At 39.8% G+C, this 26,463-nt stretch overlaps 1 protein-coding gene across 1 annotated transcript in view; it reads right to left on the reverse strand.

The window, feature by feature from the left end:
• Positions 1 to 23,820, reverse strand: part of MAP3K21 (mitogen-activated protein kinase kinase kinase 21) — a 38,190-nt gene extending 14,370 nt beyond the window's left edge. Inside the window, exons 1-3 of the mRNA XM_062489042.1 lie at positions 23,082 to 23,820; positions 5,501 to 5,681; positions 469 to 617 (exon numbers count right to left, since the gene is read on the reverse strand). Of these exons, the coding sequence (XP_062345026.1) occupies positions 469 to 617; positions 5,501 to 5,681; positions 23,082 to 23,820 (1,069 nt within the window). The remainder of the gene's footprint in view (positions 1 to 468; positions 618 to 5,500; positions 5,682 to 23,081) is intronic.
• Between the last annotated feature and the right edge of the window lie 2,643 nt (positions 23,821 to 26,463).

Raw genomic sequence — 26,463 nt, forward strand, 5'->3', positions numbered from 1 at the left:
AAGGAATAAATAAAACAGTAGAAAAATTCATAAAATGCAAGGAAATAGCCATTAGCAAGCAATGTTTATTTCTCTCTAAAATATTTCCAAAACATTTTTGACACTCAGGAAGAAACAGTGAAAAAAAAAAAAGCCAATTGCAATTCTTCCCTTTGGGATTTTAATCTTATCCTGTATTCGTGTATTGTAATTTACAAAAATTAATGCAATTTCAGAGTAGAACAAAGTCTGTGAAATCAGAGCACAAACTGTACTGTTGCTACTGAAAAACTTAAATGCAACACCGTAACACTGTATGGCTCCCTCAGAAACACACCTGACTGTAACACCAGATTGCTGTGTAAAGAAAAACAACATCCTTGGTGCACAGCACACTATCAAATGAGGTACTTACTTGGCAACCCCATGATTATTTCATACCCCTAAAACATAACTATTTAAATACATAGGAAGAAACAATATGGATACCTTTCATTAATTTTGCAAATGGTTCAGGGCAGGTGGATGGAATGGGCAAAGTAAGCTTATTGACAGCTACTCCATAAGCCACAGCGAGGCCATCGATGCCACGGTAAGGAACTTCTCCTGTAAGCAGTTCCCACAGCAATACTCCGTAACTACAAAAGGTAATTTTTTTAAACAGTTATTTTCTGAGAAAGAAACAACAAAAACACAAGAAAACACAAACAAGTATCTGTCCAACCACATACTCAAAATTCATAAGGATTTCCCAGTCAAAGGTGAATGCCTTTAAGCCAGCTCTACTTTTGTAATCATGCACATTTACACTTAAAGTGATTAAGCAAATTGGGTGTGACTTGAAGACTGGCTCACACTCTTATTCAAAATATAAGCCTGAAGCCACTTCTATAGAAATGCTAGTTTCACATTAATCTGACTTAAAATAGGAAGTCTGACAGGAACGACAGGAAAACAAGAAACCTTCTTCCTGCAGGAAGCCAAAAAACAAACAAGCAATAAAAAGAAATCCTCAGAAGAGTATTCAGGCCATTCCCCTTTCCAAATATTTCACATCAATCTACTAAAGGGACATACTTTTTCTTTTTTTTTCTTTTCTTAATAACAGTAACAGTACAGAAAACTCCTATATTTACCTGGAAGTTTGCATTTCTAATCTCATAAAGGCCAGTTAACTTGTCACTTCCCATTGAAGATGCAACAAGATTGAGAAATTATTTCATGTACACACAACTAATTTCTCCATTCTAGAAAAAATCCCAGCCAGAAAATCAAAACAAAACATTGTTTCCAGCGAAAGGTGGTGGCATGAAGAGATCCCTTCTCGTGTTGGGTACAGAAATAAAGAATCACAGGAATTCCTATTACAGTAACAGGAACCATAAGAACTTCTGCAATGTTCTCCACTCAAAGAAGAGCCAGGTGTTGCTTTTACCTTCTTTGGGTCTGTAAGCCCAATGCTTGGCTTGTTCAAAATACTCAAGCCCCTACAAAGGGCCAGGACAGCACACTGGCTGCTGTGGCTCTAGAGCTCCTATTCTACTACCACTGAAATGGACAGCTTTCACTGTCATTTTTGTGGAAGTGGGAATTACTCCTTTCAGAATGTTAGCCTAAAGTGGACTTTATGACTGGATTTGGTTTTTTGTTCTTCCCTTCATCCCCCACACCCTCTCCACTTCCCTTCCTGCCAGGGAACCACTACCTGTAGACACAAAGAACAACATATTGCTGCTTTTGAAAGGTAAAGCGAGCAGGCAAAGGGAAAAACAGAATATGAGCTATTGCTCTTGTCCCTTCTCTCCAAGTGTGCAAAGAAACCACCTGCAAGTTCTGCAGGACTAGACTGAACTCTGCAACACGAGAAGAAAATCATTCTGCACTGGGGAAATGAGGGCGATACACCCCTTAGGACTAGAAATTACACCCTCAAGTGGAGCAGATGTGACAGGGAGAACACACACCAGTTAAGGTTTTCTACCACTGTCTGCTTAATGAGAAGTCAGTCAGTATTATACAACACCTTACAACATCACTTAAATAAATAATAAAACAGCAAACCACACAATATCAGCACAAATATCTGTAGTACCTTGTTATCTATGGTCTGTTAGTCTGAGAATTTTGCATCTCTTAAAAATAATGAATTTACAGTGCTAACTGTAAACTTCATCAAAAGCTGAAGAAAACAGTCTAGACCTGCAGCCAAAAGAAAAAGGAATTTTAAAAGTCTTGGGATTCTTAATCATATCCTCCTGATTTTTCTGGTCTAATTTCTGCATTTCCTTGTATTTTCAAAGAAGGTTAAAATAATGAACTCCAATTTGTTTTAAAACAGTGGTATTCTGACCATAATGAATACAACACTTCCTGTGGTACATACACATTTTATGCCTGATGAAGGAACTCTCCTGAACTACAGCTCATCCGTGTCCTTGGAGAAAGCATAGAAAAAAAAAAAAGTCTTTCAGCAAGTATAGACTATTCTAAATTCAAGTAAATCCGTTGTTCAGACTATTCCCTACGTATTTTAGCATGAGCTCTGAAGCAAAACATTGAATTTACCTAAAAAGAAATCACCTTTTATAAAAAAGTTGTGTCACACTATTAAGCTTGAGTTTTATTTACAATTCAAGCCTTTAATCTTAAAGAGTTCTCAACAGTGCCAAGAAGGTGGTTGTAAAATTTTAAACAGACTGACACAGTAACAGCCTTTTAATGAAAGCAGTCTTAATGTCAAGCACCACGAGCCAGCACTATGGGGGAAAAACTGCAAGGAGGAAGCCTAAAGACATTATGGTCTTGATACGCTGGAGTTTCTGGGAGGTACTATCTGCCATTCCCTAGGAAAACAACTACTTGTTAACTCTCTCAACTACACTATACTACTCCGTGCATTAAATTTCACCAACTCACATACAATGGAGCCTGAGATTCTACGAAATAGCTTTTTTTAAAAGAGCAAAAGCCATGTCCCTTTCCATTGTCAGCAAAAGGCCAAAGCCACAAGCATGTTGTTGAAATACATATTTTTAACCACAAAAATGAATACCCTTCCAAAACTATGTTATGTATTTTCATTATTAAAATTATTTTCCTTCAATCAAATGTGATTTAAGCCTCACTGTATCTCACTCCAGTGAAAACTTTCTGATTTTATGTATTTTAGGAGCTGAAAATCTGGAGGTAAGGTTCTTGAAGTTTATTTTACTCTACATTCCATCTTCTACAGCAGAGGTTACTAAGCACTGCTACATGAATCACTTCAAATTTATATAAATTTTCCAGGCAAAAGCAACTGCTAATTCTGCTGTACAGAAGATGCTTCCTGCCTTTGCCAAGGGCTTGTACAACCAGGACACGCGTTACTCTAAAGACCACTGCAGAAGCACACCATCAGCACTTGGAAATCTGTGGGCATATTTGCACTTTCAGGCTCCACACAAAACCAAGACTGACATACCACTCAGAAATGTGTGATGATTGACAGAAGGGTAGGCTTGGAGGTGTAGAACTCTTGTCTGGGAATTTGGAAGCGTGTGCCAGAGTAAAATAATACAGGAGTTAAAACTCTGGTTTGGAAAGCAAAAGAATACATGCAGGGCCTGGAAAGCACTAGTTCTTCTATCTAGGATGGCACCTGAGAACCTGCAGCCTTGGAAGGCTCTGCATGAAAATACTCCCACGTTTCTGAGCACTGGCAGATTCTGGAGGACTAGCTGGAAGTGTGAGCTGCCTCAACTTGAGCAGCCTGGATTGCTTTTTTTTTTTCCCTATTAGGAGGTCTGCAGATTACATTCAGAGCCTCAGCAATCAGTATGTGTAACTGAGGTTTACGAACTTGCTGAAACATACTGTGTTCTTGTCTTAGAGAGACCCATACACTTAAATTGGAAACCTGAACGCTTCTAAAAACCAAAACCACTCTTGTAAGCAGGATATTCTTTATTTGCTTTTCTTTTAAAGAAAGAGTAAAGATAAGCAACAGAATAGATCAAGGTGCAGTGAGCAGAAAATGTTTAGAAGCTAAGAAGGTCTAAACTATACTGCAAAACACAGACTTTCTACTTAAAAACCTCTCCTGTTAGACTTCATCATTGAACTAAATACTTACATTTTTACAAGAGAGGCGTGCAGAAGAGAAGGCGAAGAAGAGAAATACTGTAGGTTCCAAAAATGTAAACTAATGTTGCAGCAGAATATAAAATAACTGCACCAAAGCATACCCCCTCAGATACCTAAAATCACAGCAACAAGACTGGACAGGACCTGTAATTAAGCATGGAATACAGCTGATTAGGGAAACGCCTACACCCAACCTCCATCCCGCAAAAGAAAAAAAATTAAGAAAAAAGTAAGAAAGAATGGAAATAAAAAGAATGAGGCCAAAGATGCTTCCCAACTGGGCATCAGCTGAGACTAATGCAAATAAAATTGGTTCCAGAGACAAGATACAGAATCATCACAAGAATACCAGAAGTATTACTCCATGCTGCAGAATATCAGGCATTTAAGCAAAATAGGACTATTTAAGAATTATACAATACAGAACATGCATAAAGCAGCAGAAGAAAACAGATTAATGTCCTCCCCTCCTTCCCCAAATAGCTATCTTGGACCCTTCAAAGAAAACATGTCAAAAAAAAAGGAAATGCAGACTTTTTGAGGTGGGGCACAGCAGCTGTTAAGAGCCTGTTGTGCAATCACTGCCTTTCTGCACTCAGAAAATAGAACTAAATTGACACTAAAGTTTAAATTACCTTTCTGCAGTACATGTATCCTACACTACACCACTCAAAAATAGCACCACTAGTGAGAGCCATATTATTTATATTATCCACAATAACATCTTAAATGAGAAATTCACAAATTTAACAATGGGCATTTCCCACCTTTAAAATTAGAGAGCAAGTTAAAACAATTTTGTGCTGAATACACTCTCCTTACTCCAGCTACTGGAAGCAAAATCTCCATCAACGTAGAAGCTTCAACCTAGTATAAGTTTTACACACAATTGCATTCCAGATTCCTAAAAACAGCACTAATTCAAGCTAACACCTGGCAAAGTTCTGTTTTTCACCTTATTATTATTTATCAGGCATATAAGGCAATAATTCATTGGTCCCATTTTTAAGCAGACTGAGAGTTTTCAGACATCTAATGTAAAATAAACCTACCAAAATGAGATCAATCACACATGAATGTACCAAGAGCATACAGTTAATTATATTAAGACTCCAGAGAAACATTTGGGTATATTAACCAACAAATATTTTAAAGACTTCTCTTAATGAGAGCTTGTTTTAAAAAAAATTCTTTTATTTTCCCTCTTCCTCCCCCAGTTTGTAAGTAATGGATAATAAAAGGTATAACAACTGAAGCAGATACTTAAAAATGTGTTTGTTTCTTAGAAGAGCTCAACGGGCCATATGTTGAGGCAATAACCTATCAAAACACAGAAGATAGTGTGTCAAAACAGCTCCACTTAATATGGTTTTCAGCAGACTGACTTACTTCTTACCTCCAAATATCACTTCCTTTAGAAAACATGGAGGATTTGATAACTTCCGGAGCCATCCATGCATAAGTTCCTGCTGCACTCATTTTGGTTGTTCTGTGCCACTCTCTAGCCAAACCAAAGTCTGTAATCTTCAGAGTTTTATTACAAATGTCATCATTTTCCATCTTCTCTAGCAACAAAACTGCAAAAGATTGAGTTTGTAAATAAATGCAATGGCAATAATAAAAAAATACATTCCCGTTACTAATTTTACATACAACTTGTATTGCACAGATAACTGCATACTTTTAGTGTGTGAAAATATTATTGCAATTTTTATAGGCATTAAAATGTATTTTTATAATTTTAAGATATTCCAAGCTATAAAACCAAGAAATACCTACAGTGTCATGAGCTCTTTATGCAACTGTAGGAGCACAGATTAAATTAGCACAAGAAATACACTGGCGATGGAAAGTAAATCAGATCATTTAAGAAAGCCCAGAATCCTAATATCCCCAATGATGATGGGTTGTCAGAAAATTATCCACTATGCATCAAGATTCTGGAATAATAAAGTCAACAGCAGTAATAAATAAGAAACAAACGTTAAGAATTCTTATAAAAGACTGATAAAACAAAGCAGGATACACACTATGTCACTGCAGAAAATCCATTCTTAATAGTGCACTCAATCCTGGCCCCTACTCATCTCCAAAAGTGTGTAACAACTGAAAGAGGAGTGGGGAAGGACACAAGCGAACTCAAAGCAACACATCCACTACTACAAGGAATGGTTAATAGACAAGAAGCCTTCCCCTTGGAAAAGAAACGTTTGCAAACAAAAATCTATATAACAATGCCTCGTTAGTGAAGAAAACTAGAGGTAATAATTGTTCAAAGTTTCTCACTACAAGAAATGGACACCACTGGGTAAAATTAGCAGATGACAATCAAACACATGTCAGTCATTCACACAACACATAGGTGAACTTTGCAACAAGATTCTGAACTTTGGAATTCTTGGCATGGTATGTGAATATCTTTAACAGATTTAAAGAGCACCTCCATTAATTCACAGAAGTCAACTTGATATAGGGAATTTATATCAAAAAAGTTAGTTTGTTTTCATTAAATCCCTGGGCCACAAATCAGGACAAAGCTGGGAAACTATATGCCAGGGAATTAGTTTGCCTTGGGAGCTCCCAACTGGCAACAGGCCACTGAACTTGGATCCAGTCCCTTTTATGTTATACACACTACACTTTCATGAATGTTAAAGAGTAAGTTATCCTTTTTTTTTGCTGTTGCATCCTACAGTGCCTGACTTGTTCATGAGACAACATTATTGGCAGAGTTGTAGCACCTCTTCAGGAAACAGAGTTACAAGAAGAAAACTGGATAATTGTGTTAGAGCTCACAGGGAGGGAGACAACAGATGGAAAGAAATTATTTTAACACACCATAATTTTTATTACATATTTCAATTCCTCTGTCACTGTTTGTGAGAGCAACTGTTAGTTTTAACTTTCTGTTAAAATGATCTCCTTGGACAAAGACCAAAAATTAAATTACATGTAAGAAGCATAAATTTGTGTTTTCTACCTCTGTGTAGAGCAAAACACAGTACAGGCATCATATTAACAAAAAAAGCAGACAAAGACTTACCCTCCCTTACAGAAGAAAAACTGATGACCTTGCACTTGCAATTGAAAGACAATTCTTACTGGTAGAAATGAACTCTTACAAATATTTCAAAAATTGCATCAAATCCAGATAAAAGGAAAATAGCCCACATTCCATTTTCAATAAGCTTCTTAACAGAGCAAAAGAAATGAAGGCCAAAGTGGTACAGACAAACCAAGAGCTCACCAATGAGAACCACCAGAACAAGTTAAATTCATGCAAGTTTTTATACTTTTATACTTGAATCAAAGACCTATTGTTTGCTGTTCCATTTCAAACATGTTCAGCAGAATTCCTGACATTCCTTGTCAGTCAATGTGACCGAAACCAAAAACAGTCAGTCTTGCAAAAGGTAATAACTGGCATGTGACCAAGTTTCATCTGACAAAGGGACAACATTTCTTAGCAGTTCAAACTTCCCTTTCCGGATGGTAGCCAGGCAAACAATACTACACACACATAACTTAGCAGCTGGGCAGTAAAAATGCTCAGCATAGCTGAGTAGCACTCTGCAGGAGCTTACCTTGGAGTAGCCTAGCAACCCTTACTATAGCATCCTTCTGGTTCTTCCATAGCTTCCTGGTCTTTGCTGGCTGCTAACTTGGGAGAAGTCATTTTACGATCACCAGTTTGCCCTGTTTACTCAGCATCCCCCTTGTTTCTTTTTCCAACCCTTTGAACTGTCTTTTCTGGCTCCAATATATGAGTAATGTTATGTTGGGCAAGAGCCAGTTTAGCACTTTTGGGTTCACTTCAATATTTTTCAGGCTTTTTATTTTCCACAAAGAATCAAGTTCATGCTCACATTAGAGCTTTGCCCCTGGCAAGCACAGCCCAAAACATTTAGAGGTACAAAGACTATTTAAAAACAAAATCCACCAAAACCCACAGATTAGATTAGACACACAGAAATGAAGCAAAATGCTATCCTATGTGATTACTTATTTACATGTAGGACATAGGATAAGGATATTTATCTAGCAGTTTTTTGTTGTTGTTGTTTTTTAAATACAAGCAAAACCAGACACTATATTTCTGAATGATTCAAAATAGAAGGAGATTAAGTCTGGTCCAAAGGTAAAACTCTACCTTGGATCATTACACAAACATTCCAGCCAGAAAAAAAAAATGACCAAGTAGTCTAAGGCTGCATATGATTTCTACCAGTAACACTGTTTTCAATTATATTCTGAGTTATGACATCTCTTTGTGACTCTACCTTTATGCAACGAGATCAAGGGGAAAGCAAATTTATTATCATCACAGAGCAAAGGCTTAGGTGCCATATAACAGGCACTCCTTGAATATATGAGACAGTGCATACCCAGAAACATTTACAGCAGGGCAACAGAGATGTTATTTTCAATAATTCCTGAAATGTAAATCAACAAGTTAATGATAAAAGCCAGGTAAGACAGAGAGAAAAATTAAATGCTATGCAGTAAACTGGTATTAAAAGAGGCAGATAAGATATTACAGAATCATAAAGGTTGGAAAAAAGCCTCCAAGATCAAGTCCAACCTTTGACCAAACAGTTCCATGTTGACTAAACCACAGCACTAAGTACCACAGTAATTTCTGGAACATTTGCAGATATACTGACTCTACCACCTCCCTGGGCAGCCCAGTCAGAAAGTAGTCCCCACTCTAAGAAGGAACAGATCACCATACTAAAAAATTGGCGTAACATCAATCTTAAAATCTATAGCTAAAAAGAAGAGATGAACGAGGAAGAAATGCCTGTCTGTTCTGGCTAACAGAAGGAAAACTATCAAGCTACATGTAGCTGTGCAACTAGTTAATTCAATTCTAAAATACACTAACAAAGGCTTAGTTCAGTAGAAACAGGGAGGCATCCATAGAATTTTACAAAGCATAACAGCTCATGAAATACTGAATGACTAAACCTGCACATACGTGTCCAACAACAGGAACTGAAGCAGACATAAAAAATAGAATAGTTAGGAGCTAGTAATATCTTTTACATAGATAAAATCAGAAAACCTTGTCCTTTTTGCTAGGCTAAACGAAGGTCCAGAGAAGTTATGAGAACAGAAGTTACCCATACCTAGAAACAGAATGCAGACCTACAGCACTGGTGCTCTTAACAAGATGTTTTCCTAGGTGCTCCGGCTGGTCTGTCTTATAGGTATACCTCTGATTAAACTCAGTTCTAGATCTGGAGCTACCAGGGTGGGGAATTTTATTGCCTCTTTTCTCCCATCCCTGTTTTTGCCCTCCTCTGCACTGTAAAGCAGAGTTTACGCCTCAAAAAAGTCACAATATCCAAAACACATTTCTGTTAAACCTAAGGGTTCCTCAAGTAATAGTGCCATTAATCTTTCTTGCTTTCTGCACTATCATTGTTACAGCTGCAATATTTTTCTACTGATCTTATGGCACAATGCAAATATTTCATTTAATGTTACTGTGTAACAGTATGCGGGTAAGATGCTCTGCACACTTTTAGAAACTAAAATCTAACACTTTGCCATGGAGCCAGCCAGTACTTCCCAAGCCTGTGTTCCACTAATTAGAACAGACCCAGCAACAATTCTTTACCACACCACTAGTCTTTCCATACCAGGTGTTCTTAGTCAAGAAAGGCACAGAATTTAGGCTTGAAAATGAGGCACAGGTCCCAGGAAAAACCCCGTCAAATGCTCCCAGTTTCCACTTCTTTTTCTGTGCCATTCCCATCCCATCACTCCCATCTCCAAACTCTCCACTCAGGCAGTAAAGCTCTCTTTGAGGTGAGCAAAAGGTGAGGTATACATAAAGTAGCAGACCAAGTCTAGCCAGAGTTGAACAAGAACTGCATTTTCTGTTCTGAGCTTGGGTTGAAATTTTACTGGGGGAAATGAAAAATTAAGCAAGAGCCTACATTTGGACCTAAAAGCCAGAAATTATAGAACAGAACACATTTAGACAAACCAGATTCCTGATGGCACACATCTGCCAAACTCAGTTACAGAGTGACACCCCCAATGCTACTTTCAAGACTAAGCTGAAAGTCTAGGTAAGAACCAGAATAATTAATTTAAATTGCAAGCACTTTGTTTAAAGTATAATTCCTAATAAAAGGCTTGCATTCCTCCCTCAGCTTCTCTCCTTTTCGTTTGTTAAAATTCATGTAACTTAAGAAACAGTATTTACAGCAAGCCTGAGGGAGGCCTGGACAGATATTTTAGGCAGCACATCTAGGAAACCCCTATCTAGAACTAAGCTCTTCAATGCTACTCTTTTAATGCAGGTTTTATCCCAAGGTCTTAAGTTTTCTTTTTGTTTCTAAGTACATGGAGATTGTATTTCTCGAATCTTATCTAGCCAAAGTCCCCATTTAAGACAACACCTCATCTGAAATCCAAGTACTTCATACAGTTAAAATCAGTTTTATTGCATGAGTAATGCATTCCAGTGTTTTCAGGTGACTTTTTTCAGTTACCACACATATAAAATAATTAAGTAAAAAATGTATTCTGAGAGAAGCCAAGACAAAGAAGTGAACACCTTTTTAGTGGTTTAAATGTACTGAATTCAAACAATCTTAAAAAAATAATCCTGAAATACTGAAGTCCATTCTACCCCTCCTATCATCTTTGTACTTTCTATTATACCCTCTTTATATTACCTATTTTGTTAGTACTAAAAATAAAACATTAAGCAACCTTATTTTCCCAAGTTAGTAAATTGCTAGTAACCAATTTCTCACAACTTTATCAGCAGTTTGCTAAACAGGCGATGATCATGGGTTTTGCAAATAAATAGATGTGGTATTAAATGGCTTTTAAGTTACTGTGATTATACGTAAGAATGCCTACATATCCACTACATTTACCACCACTGATAAAGTCATTCTTAGAGAATACTATAAAGGAAACAATGTTGCACAACTCTACTTTCAAACAGATTGTCCAAACAATGCTGCTGCTGTCTCTGTTCCCCCTGCACCCAGTCAGTTCCCTTTCCAACTGTTTGCAAGCAAATCTGGTTCCTGTTAATTCACTAAACCAACATGCAACAAAACCAGCAGGGTGACCCTGCATCTTTACCCGGGGACTATCAGGCAGAAAATAACCTTATTAAATGCTATATATTCAATTAATGAAACACAATGCCTCGTCCATATTAAGAGACCCACCTTCATCATTTGGAACAGTTTTTTGGTCCCAATTATAATTGGAAATTAAAATCTCAACATTGCTTACAGAAGTCATGTCCAGATTTTAAACTGTAGATTAAGTATCATAGTGAAAAAATAAGGTGTATGAACCACAAATAAAATATCACAGTGAAAACATGAACTAATCAGAACTCTTCTGTATATGCAAATGATGATACTTTTGCCTATGCAGCACCTCTTCTTAAATACCTTCCTTTTCTCCCGTGGGCTCTCAGGATGGGTTCTGTTATCTCTGTAGCTCGTATCTGTCAGATTGTGATTGTCTCACTGGATTAAGTTCAGAGGTCACCATCCGCAAGGGGATTTTATCCTTTAAACACTGGTTACATATGCAGGAGACCTTTTATTTTAGGGATACTCTACTCCTCTATTATCTATGTCCCTTTACAGCCGGCATATAAATAGTTCTTAATTTTCACATTTAACTGAAAGGAACAGTTTGTTCTTAAATGCATTTGTCTAAAAATATCCAGATTTAAAAAAAAAAAAAAAAAAACACAAAAAACAACCGACAACCCAAAAAATTTACCTCAGGAGCCAACATATACTAAAAAAAAAAAAGATCCTGAACAAAGTGTTCCCAGTTGGAAAGCCAAAACAAGACAAGACTTGACACAAGAAGTCCTTGACATCATGAATTGACAAATACACACCAACCTCATAAGAAAAGCATATCCCACAGTAGGATATGCAGCAAAGAAAAGCACCAAAGGATGAGAATGACTAGGGAGTCACCTGCCTTCTGGAGAAAATTGAGGGAGAAGCAAACAGAGGAAAAGGGACGAGATTTCAACAGCTCCAACACACCTTGCATCACCATTTTTTGCTTCCCCTTCTCTTCTTTAATAACTATTATTAAAGTAACTTTGGGCAAATGGAAACTTGAGAGAAAGAAGCAGTTTTAACAAGTTATTGGCACAGACTACAGATGCTGCAAGTTACTTGACTTTTTACTTGTGCTTCACTGGCACTTCAGATAGGTCTGTAATGCAAACAAAAGAAATTTCTATTGTGCTGTAAGAGGAAGTACTAGAGGTAACAAGCATTTATAATCAGACATTCAAATAATAATAATTTACATAAGCAGTAAATTCTGAAAAACGTAGGATTTGGATATTACATCGGCAAAAAATCAAAAGCAGACCAGACACCAAATATTCTCAAATGCTCTTTAGAAATTATTATTACACAACACTGAGTTGTGTGCTATCTACAGGGAACTTCCCCACTTACTTGAAACAGCAATTACTTCCTTTGCTTGCTATTTTTAAAAGGCAGCTCTGAAGAGAAAAAAAAACAAAAAAGAAAAAACACCAACAAAACCCAAAAAAAAAAAAAAAAAAACAGTGACCAAAATGGAGGCAGATGAAAAGGGTAAACGTTAGGTGGCAAATTCCTGACTAAGATAATGTTTCAAACTCAGCAGAATAAAGTGGCTATGAATCCAATCCTCAAAGAACACCATCTTTGTTATGAAAGGGATTGATTTTTTAAGGAACTTCAGCCTATTCTTAAAAAAAAAAAACAAAATACAAGGCAAAACTATTACGTTCAAATTCCATTAAACAGTCTTCGGCAACACATCAGGTACAGTTTCCTCCAAGAGAAACTTTGAGAAAACATTGATTTCTTGCCTAACCCAAATTTAAGACCTGGCCATTCCCTAAAACAATATATATCATACAACATACAGAATTTAACAGGCAACACAGGTGAGGTTTATAATCTTGCAAATGGCATCCAGTGGAGCTGACAGAGGTTCCCTTCCTTCAGAACTAACAACTAAAATTATCTATCATTAGTCAAATCACCTTTTCAATATTTAGTTTTAAAGCCATGAATATTTAATTCAATTTTGGCTTGGAATTATAGTTATTTTTTTAAGTCAACAGAACATGATTCGATGCAGTTTGATATTTCAAACTAATCAGAAGAATACACAGCTTCTCTGTACACGGAAGTATTTACATAGTTGGCATACTTTTCCTGATCACAGCCTATTACACTCTGCAATTATGAGCTTCCTTGTTGCTTTATTTCTTGTGACCTATCTCAAAGGTGCATTTGATGTGTTGAAATTAGAATATTTAATACAACAAAAGGTCACATCAAAATGAAATAAAGTTTAATATAAATACATAAGATACATAGCTTAAAAAGATGAAAACACATACTACTTTTAAAGGTGACTTACTAGCAAAGCTGAAGAGGTGAAATCTCATGTCACAACCAACACAGTGTGAGCCTGCTGCCACTGAAATACTTACCATAACCTCCTCCTCATTTATAGCTCCTCACCCTCTACAGCTTCTTCTACCCCCCAGACTGAGTCTAGCAACTGGGTAGTCCTGGCAGACTCAACCATCCAGATCGCTCAGCAGAAAATGAAGCCTGGAAATAAACCAGCTTAGAGTAGCTTCCTGCTGGATCTCTCTGAAGATTTAACCTGACCTACTGACCACACAGGCAGAGACTGAGATGTGTAGATTCTGCTGACAGGTGGGAGGGGGCAGAAGCTGCCTGGAGGTGGGTGGGGAAGCCTCCTCGTGAAGCTATAGCTGCCCAAGGAAGCCACACGTCACCTGCTGCAACAAGTGGGAAGTCAAGCAACATTTCAGAAATGGGCCAATCCTTCTACATCTAGTTTTAGTCAGAGATTTAAAGATATTTAAAGATAGGATCCAGCTTTGCTACATTTTTTTCCATTATAAAATCACCTTCGACTAAATCTACTATTGAAAAAAAAAACCATTAAATAAACTGAAAACAAAAACAATTCCAAGGTCCCTTTGAAGATACCAACTGCTATGAATCCAAATTCTGGTTGTAGATACTTAGTCAGGTTTAGTCACTGAGTTCCTTTAGAATCTCATCAGTTAACAGAAAACCCCTTTACCATAATTGCTATGAGGAATTTTAATAGGTTACACTTTATAAAGAACTTTTAGACTGTTGATTTCTTTTATAAAGAATATTTGAAAGAGTCTTGCTGTTTTAACAACAACAAAAAAAAAATTGCCAACCTGTTACCAAACAAAGTAGAAAAAAAACCAGACAATTTTTGACTCCACTTTTTATTTTTCGTAATACAAAACTTGGGAGGAAAAAAAAAAATCCCATCAAAATATATTCTGTGGGGTAGGATTCCTGCACTGCATTCTTGCAGTTTCTTCAGTACCCTCTCAGGACTTTTCAAGAACTCTAATCTTCAACAGCAAAGTGAAAAAACTTACTTTGAAATGAGAACTCTGCAAACTTGACAGTGCTGTCTTTCTCTTAAGAAGAGAAAATGAAAAGGAAAACCAATTGTTTGTCTCAATAATTAGTGTAACATTAAGCAATGAGTTAAGAAGTATGATTTTTTTTTCCTTTCAACATAATACAGGAGGAAATAAAAGCAATTAGCTTCAGGAAGAACAGTGGCATCTAATAGTAATTAAAAAAAAAAAACACAGAAGTGCCTCAACATTTAGAACTAAAATATAGCTAGTTCCAAGGGTTAACTTGTCCCATAATGAACCACAGCAATTAAAATTTACTCCTTCATTTTTGAGAGGGAGGAACGATTTAACAGTTCTGAGTTAGTAGTACACCTGCCAAAACACAGATTTTAGTCACTATGAAGAGAACAAAGAATGATTATGTAGCCAACACTGGCACATCCAGGACTGATTATCTGGAGCTATGACCCCACACACACACACACAAAAAAAGGTTCAAGTTGGCAGGAAGCGCCAAGAAGGAAGAATACATCTGTGGTAACATTATATAAATGTCATTTTTCCAACTTACCATATTTAATCCATGAATTTAACATGCAGTAAGTGGGTTGAAATGTAATCATCCACTTATTTTAAGTGACTGGATTGAGGTAGGCTTAGTAACATGGTCAAGCAAGGTAAAAATGATGAAATAGTTTAAAGCTGTCAATCCAGGAATGTACATTACACCAGTTGGTTTTTTATGATACTGTAAATATAGACAGCCAAGTAATTTGGTATTTATCCGTTTCTATCTATATATAATCTGTATTTATATTTACTTCAATGCCCTAATTTTGCTTCTAATAAACAAAACAATCCCAAAGCTCAAAACAAAAGAAAAATATCTGCATTTTTAGAAGCATTATTACTGAAAGTCATTGAAACAAATTTCAATGCTTTAAACTTCAACAAATAATCAGAAACAAAATTCAAGGTCAGAAATTACCCCACACTGCAACCATTCCTTGCAAATGTTTATCTTACAAGGTCAGCCTGTTTCAGAACTTGAAACACTGAAACAAGTTTAGAAGAAAGTTCATACTGAGTGGTAAGAAAACTTACAGATTGCAAACAAAAAGCCATTCTCTTCTAAGGTCAAAGAAACCACAAAACAGCATTCAACATTCAAATACAGTTCAGTGATGTGTTACTTCTCTATTCTTTTAAGGTTGGAGAACATTTTCGTGGAACTTTTAATATTGCTAAGAGGGTCCAAAGATATGCCCTGTCTCTCTAGTTTCCAATGGGGATGGGGGAATAATCTGTAACTGAAAACACAGTTATATCTCAATTTCTTCTAATGCTTGGCTAACACTACACCAATGTCTAAATCTCAACCACACTTTGCAGTCTGTTCATTTATCAAGAGTTATGGTCAGCAGTTAAAAATTATTTTTCACTGTCTAGGGGAATGAACAAAATTTTATTAGTATTTTAACAGCTAATGGGAGGTGTTTAGATGCCTGTTTTTCCATTGACCTTTGTGGAAATGGATTGCTTGCCCAGTATAATTTTCAGAGGGAGAAAGGTATATGAACATATCCTTGTTACCAGGTTTAAAAATAAAAAACAACAACAACAACAACAAAAAAATTGAGCCAAATAATGCTTGAAGTCTTCTTTAATACACAAATATTATAAACACTCCTAATCCAAAGTCTTACACTTCAATTTAAAATGCTACCCCAAAACAAAACTCTTCATCAAAAACAGTGAGGAAACACAACATACAGACTAGAATGTGACTCCCCACATTCACCATGAAGAGGTCACCAGAAACCCTGGCACAAATCAAAGTCCTGCAGAAACCTGCTGGGAATGACTATAACACAAAGCAGCAAAAAGAAACCCCAAAAAATGGAAAAAAAACCCAATCTTCCAAAAGTTGTAAACCAGATCACTTGGTGTTTTACAATGACAGCACAAAGAGAGAAGAAAGACTTGAAAAAACAAGTTAGATCCAGAGAAAGATCAAAGTAATATTATTCTTGACTTAATAATCCTCCCTGTTAAGAGATGCAGTCTCAACACCAAATAAGAAACAACTCTCTACAGTTGTCAGATGGACATAGTTGGGAAAACATTAAAATGAAAGTTTGTATTAAAAATGAATTATAAATACGGGTATTAAAAGTTCATGGGGATTTAATTAAGCAAATTACATATAGCTAGTGTTTCAGCCTAGAGTCTTGTTTTCAGCATTAAGCACTACATGCAAATATACTTCAGCCTTGTTAAGTTTGAGGGACTTTGTTCTAAATTAATGAGCATTTTTTTCCACCTGTTAATGTCCAGACTTGACACACACAAAAAACATCAAACAGAAGCCAATTTAGCAGATGGTAATTGAGGTCATTGAAATAAATGGCTACTGCAGGTAAGTCTTCATCTACAGATAAAATAACTGCTGGATATTATTCCTCCTCTGGAAGCTTAGACCATACAAATATTGTGTTACAGAGCAGTAGTTCACAATATTTCATTTAATGGATACTGTATCAAAATCAAAAGGTTCCTGAATATTATTTTTAAATGCTGAAGCACATCCTTCAACTGGAAATTAGGCCTCTACAACATTTTAAAACTATAGTTATTAACACTTCAGTTATTTCTATGGTGGATTGAGACAATAGCAGCAATCAATTACTCAAAATTGTTCTCTCTAGAATTCCAGCATCTTTCTGAATACAAAATATACAACATTTTCATAAGTAACAAGTAAATATATCAAGTGAATATTAAAGCAGGCATAACACATAGCACTGCCTTCAAAGAACTGAAAAAAAGATAATACTCTAGCTCAAGACTGCTACGCATTTGATGCACTCACAGAATCCAGCTAACCTTCAGGGCCTCTCAAAAAATAGAATCATTATCTACATAGTCTGAGCACACGTGAAATAATGAAAAAAATTACTGGGAGCAATGTTTTATGAAACACAGAACTCTTTCATGTGACATAAGGACACTCAAAAGAAAAACTTACTGGAATTCAGTGGCACGCTAACTTCAAGTAGATCGTAACCTTCAGAACAGGTCTTTTCCCAAATTAATGAAATTTTGCAATCCTACCAATGTTTGCATGAAGGTGGTTTGATTTTGGTTTTCTATTTTTTTTTTTTAAAGAATACTTATCCAACAAGGTTATAAAAGCCAGGGCTCCTTCCTGCTTATACACTTCCAGATGCTTCAGGATGTATGACCAGTTCTTAATGTTGTAATGCAGCAGCATTATTTTCACAGCAAAGCACAAGGCAGGGCTACTGCCTCTCAGAGATGGGATAGGAACCCAGTACACCTGGCATAATTTTGAGCTTTATGCAATTTTAAGTACTTAAAAACAATGTAAAGCATTTAAGTACCATGACTTCCTATATGAAGACAGCATGGAAAACTACAGCATACAGATTTTAAAATGCTAAATAACTTCTGGCCCACTATTTTACCTTTGATATTTATCAAAGTGATACCACATTCTTAAAGACATGGTTCCTATGGGTTTTATGAAAGTCACTTGCCTTATGGCAGGGGAACTTCAGTTAGTTCTGCCAGGAAAAACATCCACTCCCCTCCAAACCTCAGAGACACCAGCCACCAGAAGCTTAGCAGACAGCCAGGCAGTACAGGCAGTGCCAAACCAATTACAGCATATGCAGCATGCTACAGGAGGTGCCTGAGTCACCCAGCACTAGGCACCTTGGGACAGCCAGGCTTAGCCCACCAGGGACAGTGGAAGCCAATACGAGATTGTAAATTCCACAGATGGGAGTGCCAAGAGGACGAGATTGAAATGCAGCATACATACCCATAGAATACATCTGTTTTTTTAGTTTTGTTACACCACAATAGGTGAGCAGTAATTGGCACAGTGCTACTGACAGGAAAAAAACTTCAAGTTTCGTTGACATCATGGGCATCTTGGAATTTTATTTTCAAATAAATTTATATTGAAGCTCAAATCTACTTAAAAGCCATTCTTCTTCCATCTAAAACTACCAAAGATCAATTGTAATAGAATGTAATTTTGAATTCTCTTGTAACTGTACAATATTCCGAATTTCAAACATTTTATAACAGCTGTACTTGTGATGTGAACAAGTGTTAACCTCTTCAAAACAGTTAAAAGAGAAGTTATGCACCACAGCGATTTCAGAATATATAAAATCATTTCAGAAAACGGCAGATGGGCTTAACTCTAGTTTCTTACTCTTCCTCTTCCTGAACAACTAGCCTAATGTTCCTATATGGAGAAGTTTGAGAGAAAGCCGTTTTTATGAATTCTGGAAAACATCTCCATCTTATTTTAATGGTGTTTAATAGCATAACTTGAGCAATCCTGTTGCAAAAAAATAACCTGCAAAAGCAAAGAACCAGAGATAATTTGTTCTTGCTTATCTCAAACTCCAGGACACCTTGCCTCATCAAAAGCAACTGGTCCAACAGTTCTATCAAAGTACACCACACTTTCTCTTAAGGTTTTAAAATCAAATTATTTCTATTCTCTAACTGCTTCTCATTATACTAGTTTGAAGAGCATGACATTACAGTGGGCTGTCCTCTCGTATGTTTGATTCCTTCAGATTCCAAGTAGCTCCCATTAGCATTGTCACTTCCCCGGTCTTTTTCAACAATCCTTGAAACTCAAGCTGACTTGACAATTTCAAAAAGCAATATAAACTCAATGGCCTTAACAGAGCTGAGGGCTGCAAAGGACGCGGGATTGTTGGAGGAGCTGGTGAAAGCCACAGCAAACCGAAGCCTTCTGGCATATCCATCTATGACAAGTGAGCACAGAGCATTTTATCAGTACTGTGTTAGTACATTTAATCTACACATAATCAACTCTGTAATCATGGATACGTCTGTGCCATACGCAAGACATTTAGAATGTATTGCAATGCTTCCTAGAAGTACCCAAGGTTGCTGCACTAGAGGTAAAGTGCATTTTTTTAAAGGCAGAAGCAGTGCACAGTCTGAAATCGATCCCAGAATCACAAGCCTGTTTTCTCTACACTTGACTTCAAAAAGTGAAAATGTGGCATATTCTAATTGAACATATTACTAGCTTTCTTCAGGACAGAATAATCAGGGGAGGCTGTGCTGAGCCCTTACATAACCACAGGTCTTGTAACTAATGGGGTGTCCTTGCTCAGAAGCAAGAAATTTGATTCCCTCAGAGCAAAAAAGTTGCCCTTCCAAAGAGTCAGAAAAACAGCTAGGATGTGGTAAAAAGACACACATAACTAATAGTGTCTAGTCTTGTAGATTCCTGTCTTTTATTTCCAGTAAAACCTAAATTTTTTCCATAACCAGCTGGTATGCTTAATCAAGACTAAGTTCCTACCGAGAAGACAGTTAGGAATATTCAAGACTTTTCACAATTTTTAAGACATCTCATTTTCAGTTAAAGCATCAGCTAATTCAGAATTCCTTTACTAATGATGGCTTGAAAAAACTCGAATTTTCTTCCATTATTTTTATTCAGATATTAGATTAGGTGAAGTTCACATCTTAATCTTTTATTTTAGGTTATGTCCTTAATCTATAAAATACATTGAGGAATGTAAGAACATCTTGTGAGAAGTTATCCTCAAAAAAACCATGATCTTTGTCAGTGGAACTTCCCATCACTTGAGCCATGCAAGGTTTTACAAAGCACCCACAATTCCTAAGTCAACAGTAGAGACCATGGTTACTATGTTTCATTTAATCGCACATATTTAAAGCTAAAAGTGTTCTTTACACCTTTGCTTTGTCTGCTTCTGAAAAACCTGCAAATTTAAATTTATTTTACATGGACTCCAGGACTGAAGAAATTAACTGAAATTAAGAACTGAAGAAATTAACTGAAGAAATTTTATTAACTGCTGTTAATAAAATTCGAGTTACACTTTACTTCCTTGTTCAGCCCTCAAAACCAAGTTTGTTAGTTTTTCTTTCCAATATGGAAAACATTTATTTACCTATTTCCTTTACTCTGGCACAAACACAAGCCTTCTCCCACCTCCCAAAAAGAGCCCAATGAAACAAGAGCATTCAAACCTAGACAGTCACTGCTGTCAATAAAAGCTGGCTGCTCTCATGGCTCTTCTGTTTGTAGCACTTTCTCTCCAGTCCTGTCAATTTGGCATCAGTGAAGCCACACTAGCTATGCTGTAGAGATCCCAACTCCATGAAATCGCACGGGAGAAGTAACATGCTTGCCTTTGAGATGCTTGCTATTGCAGCCAACCACATGCCCAGACACATACCTTTTCTGGGTCAAATACACTCGTAGAAGGGGCTCCCTTTCCCTGCTGGAAAAAGTAGTTCCTGCCTATTTACTAGGAAAATAGTTTGAGAAGCATTCCTTACCACACTATATTAAGGGCAGTCATTTTTCTAATTTATTGTCTGAGGAATTTAAACATCCTTCTTAACAAAAATAACTAAGCTAGCACAAAACTGATACATTCATATACTACCTAGAGGAGCTGCTTAACGGAGAGCACTGAACCACCACCACTAGCAGTGCTGGGAAAGCAGCGATGAGCAGGTGAGGAATGGGTGCTGCCAGACCCCTGTCTGGAGCTGCAGTCGCTGCAGAACTCTTGCTATCCACGCCAAGCAAGTCGCTCAGTGAACCCTGGCAGCATTCCACTCCCACTGTGCAAGACTGCAAAAGACTACAGAAAAAGAATGAAGGGAAATCTTCGATGAATGGATGAGTTACCAGAGCAGGGGATACTGCCATGACTTGCAGTCATTTTAAATTCATGTTGTTGAACAGGATATGGTACCACAAGTGTACCATTGTCCCCTAACACTATCATTCAGATGGATGATCAAGAGACATAATTCTATTTAGCATATTCAATACTTATTCCAACTCATAAGTTTATTTGAAGTATCTTGCTAAGATTAAGAAATGCAGGTGAGAGATCTAACTAGCTCAAGTTAAGTGCATCTGCAACAGGAGTTAGTAATGGAAGCAGTGAATAGGCACATAGGCTGAGGTTATAATCAGAATTATATTTTTGAAATGCTCTGCCATTACCCTTATACATAAAGATGATAATGGTAATCAGTTTTCAGCAGTACCCAACTCAGCCCCCAGCATTACACTAAACCACAGGGTTATGAATTTATTTCAGACACAAACTTCATTACTGTCACTAAACATGCCGCTAGCATGCAGTAGCCCACTCTAAGGAGAGCCAAGAAATACTCAAGGTGCAGCAGCTCATTCCAAACACAGCAGCAAACTAAACGGGAACAAGCTGCCTATAGACCACTTGCTAGACATTAAGGTGCTGGCCATGACGCTAAACATCGTAGAGTTCACTGCCTGTGCTACAAACAGAACCACAAACACAGCTGAGCAAGGTTTTCTTTATCAAATAGTGAAAGTATTCTCAGAACAGTCAGTACCATGACTGAGCCTTGTTTTAACAGCCCACGCATGGTGACCCTTCAACACACACAGCCTCTTAAACAAAGTGCTTCAAACTTGAATGAAGCATTTTATTTCTACTGGACTACTTAAGGACTCCTAACTCCGAAAAAAAAAAAAAAGACTAACACACTGCTGCACTTTTGGAACATGCAGAACAAAAAGGAAAAAGTTGAGATGGCTTCAGATATTTATGGAAACACACAGATTTCCACCTTCAGGTCATTATTTCTAAACACAACTACGATGGCAAGCCATAAACACTCTTATTCCAGTAATTCTCTTCAGCCTTCCAAATGCACAGTAGCCAAAATCTTAGATGCTTCTGAATTGTCAGATGGACCAAGGAACCATTAAGCATGAATTAAGCAACTCTCTTATTCTTGCAGGTGCATTTGTCCATGCCAAGGGATGAAAGCAAATCTGGCATATGAACAACAGTTTCTACTCATTTTAAGGTACTTGTCTTCTCCAGCTCAATGTTGGCTAAGTGGGTAAATTTTAGCAATGCTAAATGCATGCAGTGAAAACCAGAAACACATATGATTGCTCGGCAGTGAAACAGAAGTGATACCCTTATTAAGTATTTTCTTTACAAGGTGCTTGGTTCATTGGGTAAGTTTCAAAAGCCACGACCACACAACGCACCAGAGTAAACAAAGCCTCGTAGAACTGCAATAGTAGTTGCACGCAGGATTTTATCCCGCCTTAAGTGAGCTCCCCTCGGAGGGGGCAGAACTTTGCGTGCGCTGAAGGTACCCCCGGCTCCTCCCGACCTTTCCATGCGTTCGTAGTCAGCTCGCAGCCGGGCAAGCCAACCTGCCGCTTGCCCAAGCTTCTGGCACCGGGTGCGCGAGTTGCGACACGCATCCCCCGGTGGAACAGGGCTCCCGGACGGAGCCCGTCCAGGCCCGGCCGCCTGCCCCCGCGCCGCCCCGCCGGGATTCCCCCGAGCCCAGCGCCCTAAGGCGGGGACATCCCCTCGCCGTCGCGCTCCCAAGGTCCCTCGTCACCTCTCCCCCCCCGCCCGGGACTCACTGTTGCTCGACTTGAGGTCCCGGTGCAGGATGGGGACGATGGCCTCGTCGTGCAGGTAGAGCATGCCGCGGGCGATCTGCACCGCCCAGTTCACCAGGATGTGCGGGGGGATGCGGCGGCCCCCGCGGGCGGCCGCGGCCCCGGGGGCGGCGGCCAGGGCCCTGTTGAGGGATCCGCCGCGGGCGAACTCCATGACGAGGCAGAGGTTGGGCTCCCGCAGGCAGACCCCGTGCAGGGCGATGATGTTGGGGTGCCGCAGCATGGAGAAGAGCTTGGCCTCCTGCCGCACGCTCTCCGCCGTGGCCGTGATGTCCTCGTCGGGGTCCTGCCGCGCCGCCTTCACGGCCACCTCGCGGCCCCGCCAGGTGGCCCGGTACACCTTCCCGAAGCCCCCCACGCCGATGATCTCCTGCAGCTCCAGGTGCTGGAAGTCGATCTCCGTGAGGCTCCCCGCGGGGTCCCCCCGCCCGCCGCCCCCCGCCGCCGCTCCTCCGCGGGGCTGGCGGGTCACGTAGTTGGCCGGGAAGATGCCGAGGCGGTGGCGGATCTTCCCCGCCCACCAGCCGTCGTCGCCGGACACCGCCGCGTCCTGCGACAGCACCTCCACCACGTCCCCTCGCCGCAGGCTCAGCTCGTCCTCGCCGCTCGCCTCGTAGTCGTACAGCGCCGTCCACAGCGGACATGGACCCCCGCTGCCGCCGGCGGCCGCCGCCGCCGCCCCGGCGCCCGGCAGAGCCATGGCAGCGACCTCAGCCCCGGCGGCCACCGGCAGCAGCAGCGCCGCCGTCGCGGGAGCGCCCACCCAGCCGCATCCTCACCTGCCGCCGCCGCCGCCGCCGCCGAGCGGGAGCCGCGGGAGGAGAGGGCGGGGCGCGGGCAGGGGCGGGGCCGCCCGGCCCGGTCGCCGCCGCCGCCGCCGCCGCGGGGCTCCGGCAGGGAGAGCGCAGGCGCGCGCGGGAAAGGCGGGGAGGGCAGAGCCGGTGCCCCGCGCGCGCCCGGCCGGGCCCGCCGATTGGCCGCCCGCCGTCACGTGGGGCGGGGCGCGGCGGGGTCGGTGCGGTCCCGGGACGAGGCGCGGGCAGCTGTGACCCTCGCTTTTGTCCCTCGGGGGCGGCAGACCGGGCTGAGGTCTTGTGCCTCCGCCGGAGCTTTCCCTCTCCTTCCCTGTGCGGTTTTGGGGCTCCTCTGGAGCAAACCCCAAGCGCGTTCTGAAGAAACTCGAGATTCCTCGGTTCGTGCTTGCTCTGCCACTTGCCTCCGCCTCTCGTAGGCGCTCACAGAACGGGTCAGGCTGGAAGGGACCACGGGGGCTCTTCTGGTGCAACCTCCCTTCTCAGGCAGGTCATCCTAGAGGGCATGGCACAGGATTGTGTCCAGATGGTTCTCGAACATCTCCAGTGAGAGAGACTCCACAGCCTCTCAGGACAATCTGATCCAATGCTCCATCACTCTCACAGTGAAGGAGTTTTTCCTCATGTTAGATAGAATTTCCTATCCATCAGTTTCAGCCTGTTGCCTCTTGTTCTAATGCTCACCCTCATTGAGAAGAGCCTGGCTCCATCCTCTTGGCATCCTCCCTTTGGATACTGATAGACATTGATGAGGTCCTTTCTCAGTCATCTCTTCTCGAGGCTTAACAGGCCCAGCTCTCTCAGCCTTCCCTCGTGAGAGATGCTCCAGGCCCATAATTATCTTTGTTGCCCTCCTCTGGACCCTCTCCAACTCTCCCCTGCTCACCACCCTGTTCGTGCACAGGCTGAGAGAGTCCCAGCCCTGTGTGGTGCGACCACACAATCTGTTCAATTAAGAGGTTGCCTGAAAATAGCAAATGCTGCGTATGTGCTATTTCTGGATAAAGATTCTCCTTGTTTTAAGTGGAAAAATCGTGTCACTTTCTAAAGTACAGCTGTTGTTTCCTTGGAAGTTGGAGGTAAGCATGTGGGCTGGGGACGGTCTCCTGTCTCATCTCACCAGCGTGGTGGGAAACAGTGGTTCAAAGTGGAAGGAAATGAGTTTTCATGCCAGGAGCCAATCACTGTGCTGTGGGACCTGTGATTATGGATGTGGCTGCTGCCAGCAGAGGCCCCGAGGAGGACAGTAAACGCTTGGTAAAGGTGTAACACTGCACTGCTGGGTTGAATAACCTCATGTGATGAACATTCAATGTTTTGCACAAAAACCTACATCCAGAGCGCTGTACATTTCTATTTAAACACAAAATTTTGCAGCTGGATACCACAGAACTAAAGTTTGAACATAAAGACAGTAATTTAAAAAAAATTAAATTACAGTATTCAAAAATCATAAATTCTTGATTATCCCACTGTATTTATAGTTATACACAATGCAAAAATACAATTATGCTAAAGTGACTTACTGAACCACATTAACCAAAAAGAAAGAATGCAGAACCAGCATGTCTATCAAGTCTTCGCCCATTTCCTTTAATATAACATTGCCTTGCAGCTATTCAGAGAGGTAATTACAAGCCTTTCCCTTATCTGCATATTTGCCTTATTATAAAAGCCATAAAGTATGTTGTAATACAAGCGTTCTGCCACACAAATTCCACCTTGTACTTTGTTATCTAAAAGAATCTGCAGGAACTAATTAAGTGTGGAATGTTTTGGGTCAGACAAGGTATTGGTTGCAGTTCAGTGAAATGTTTAAATATTTATCTAGAGCTATTATTCCAAAATTTGCTTTCTGAAGTGCCACCATCCACTAGCAATCACTGCACTCATGTTAGACTTTGTTCAGTGTTTCTTCAGCACCCAGCGCTCCAGGATCCTGGTGTATAGTTGCAGTTCCTAGGAGTTCCAATAATGGAAATATTATTACTTAAAACAGTGTAATGTGCCCTTAACTTTCCTGACGGCACCACCTAGTGGAGTTACCGGTTAAAAGAGTGGTGTACAGAGGACAGAGTTTTCGGCTCAGACCCTCACTGACATCTCTTTGCTGAGAAAAGAGATCCCTTTTTTAATCTTTGGCACTCCTGCAACTGTGTAGCTATAGTACTGTGCATCTACGTTGTGTCCAGAACACAAATCCTGACCTGGAAATTACAGGAACCCTTCATAAATGCAAGTATCGTTATACCAAAAAATACTTGGTGTCAGCATTATCCAAATGAAAGACTTGAGTGATGTGTGGACAAGTGTCATGGTTTAACCCCAGTCAGCAGCCAAGCCCCAGGCAGGCACTCACTCACTCCCCCACCAGCAGGATTGAGGAGAGAATCAGAAGGGTAAAATCGAGAAAACTTGTGGGTTGAAATAAGACAGTTTAATAGGGAAAGGAAAGCCATGCTAACAAGCAAAGCAAAACAAGGAATTAATGCACCACTTTCCATGGGCAGGCAGGTGTTCAGCCACCTCCA

Source organism: Cinclus cinclus, chromosome 3 (genome assembly GCF_963662255.1).
Source record: "Cinclus cinclus chromosome 3, bCinCin1.1, whole genome shotgun sequence".
Taxonomy (NCBI): Eukaryota; Metazoa; Chordata; class Aves; order Passeriformes; family Cinclidae; genus Cinclus; species Cinclus cinclus.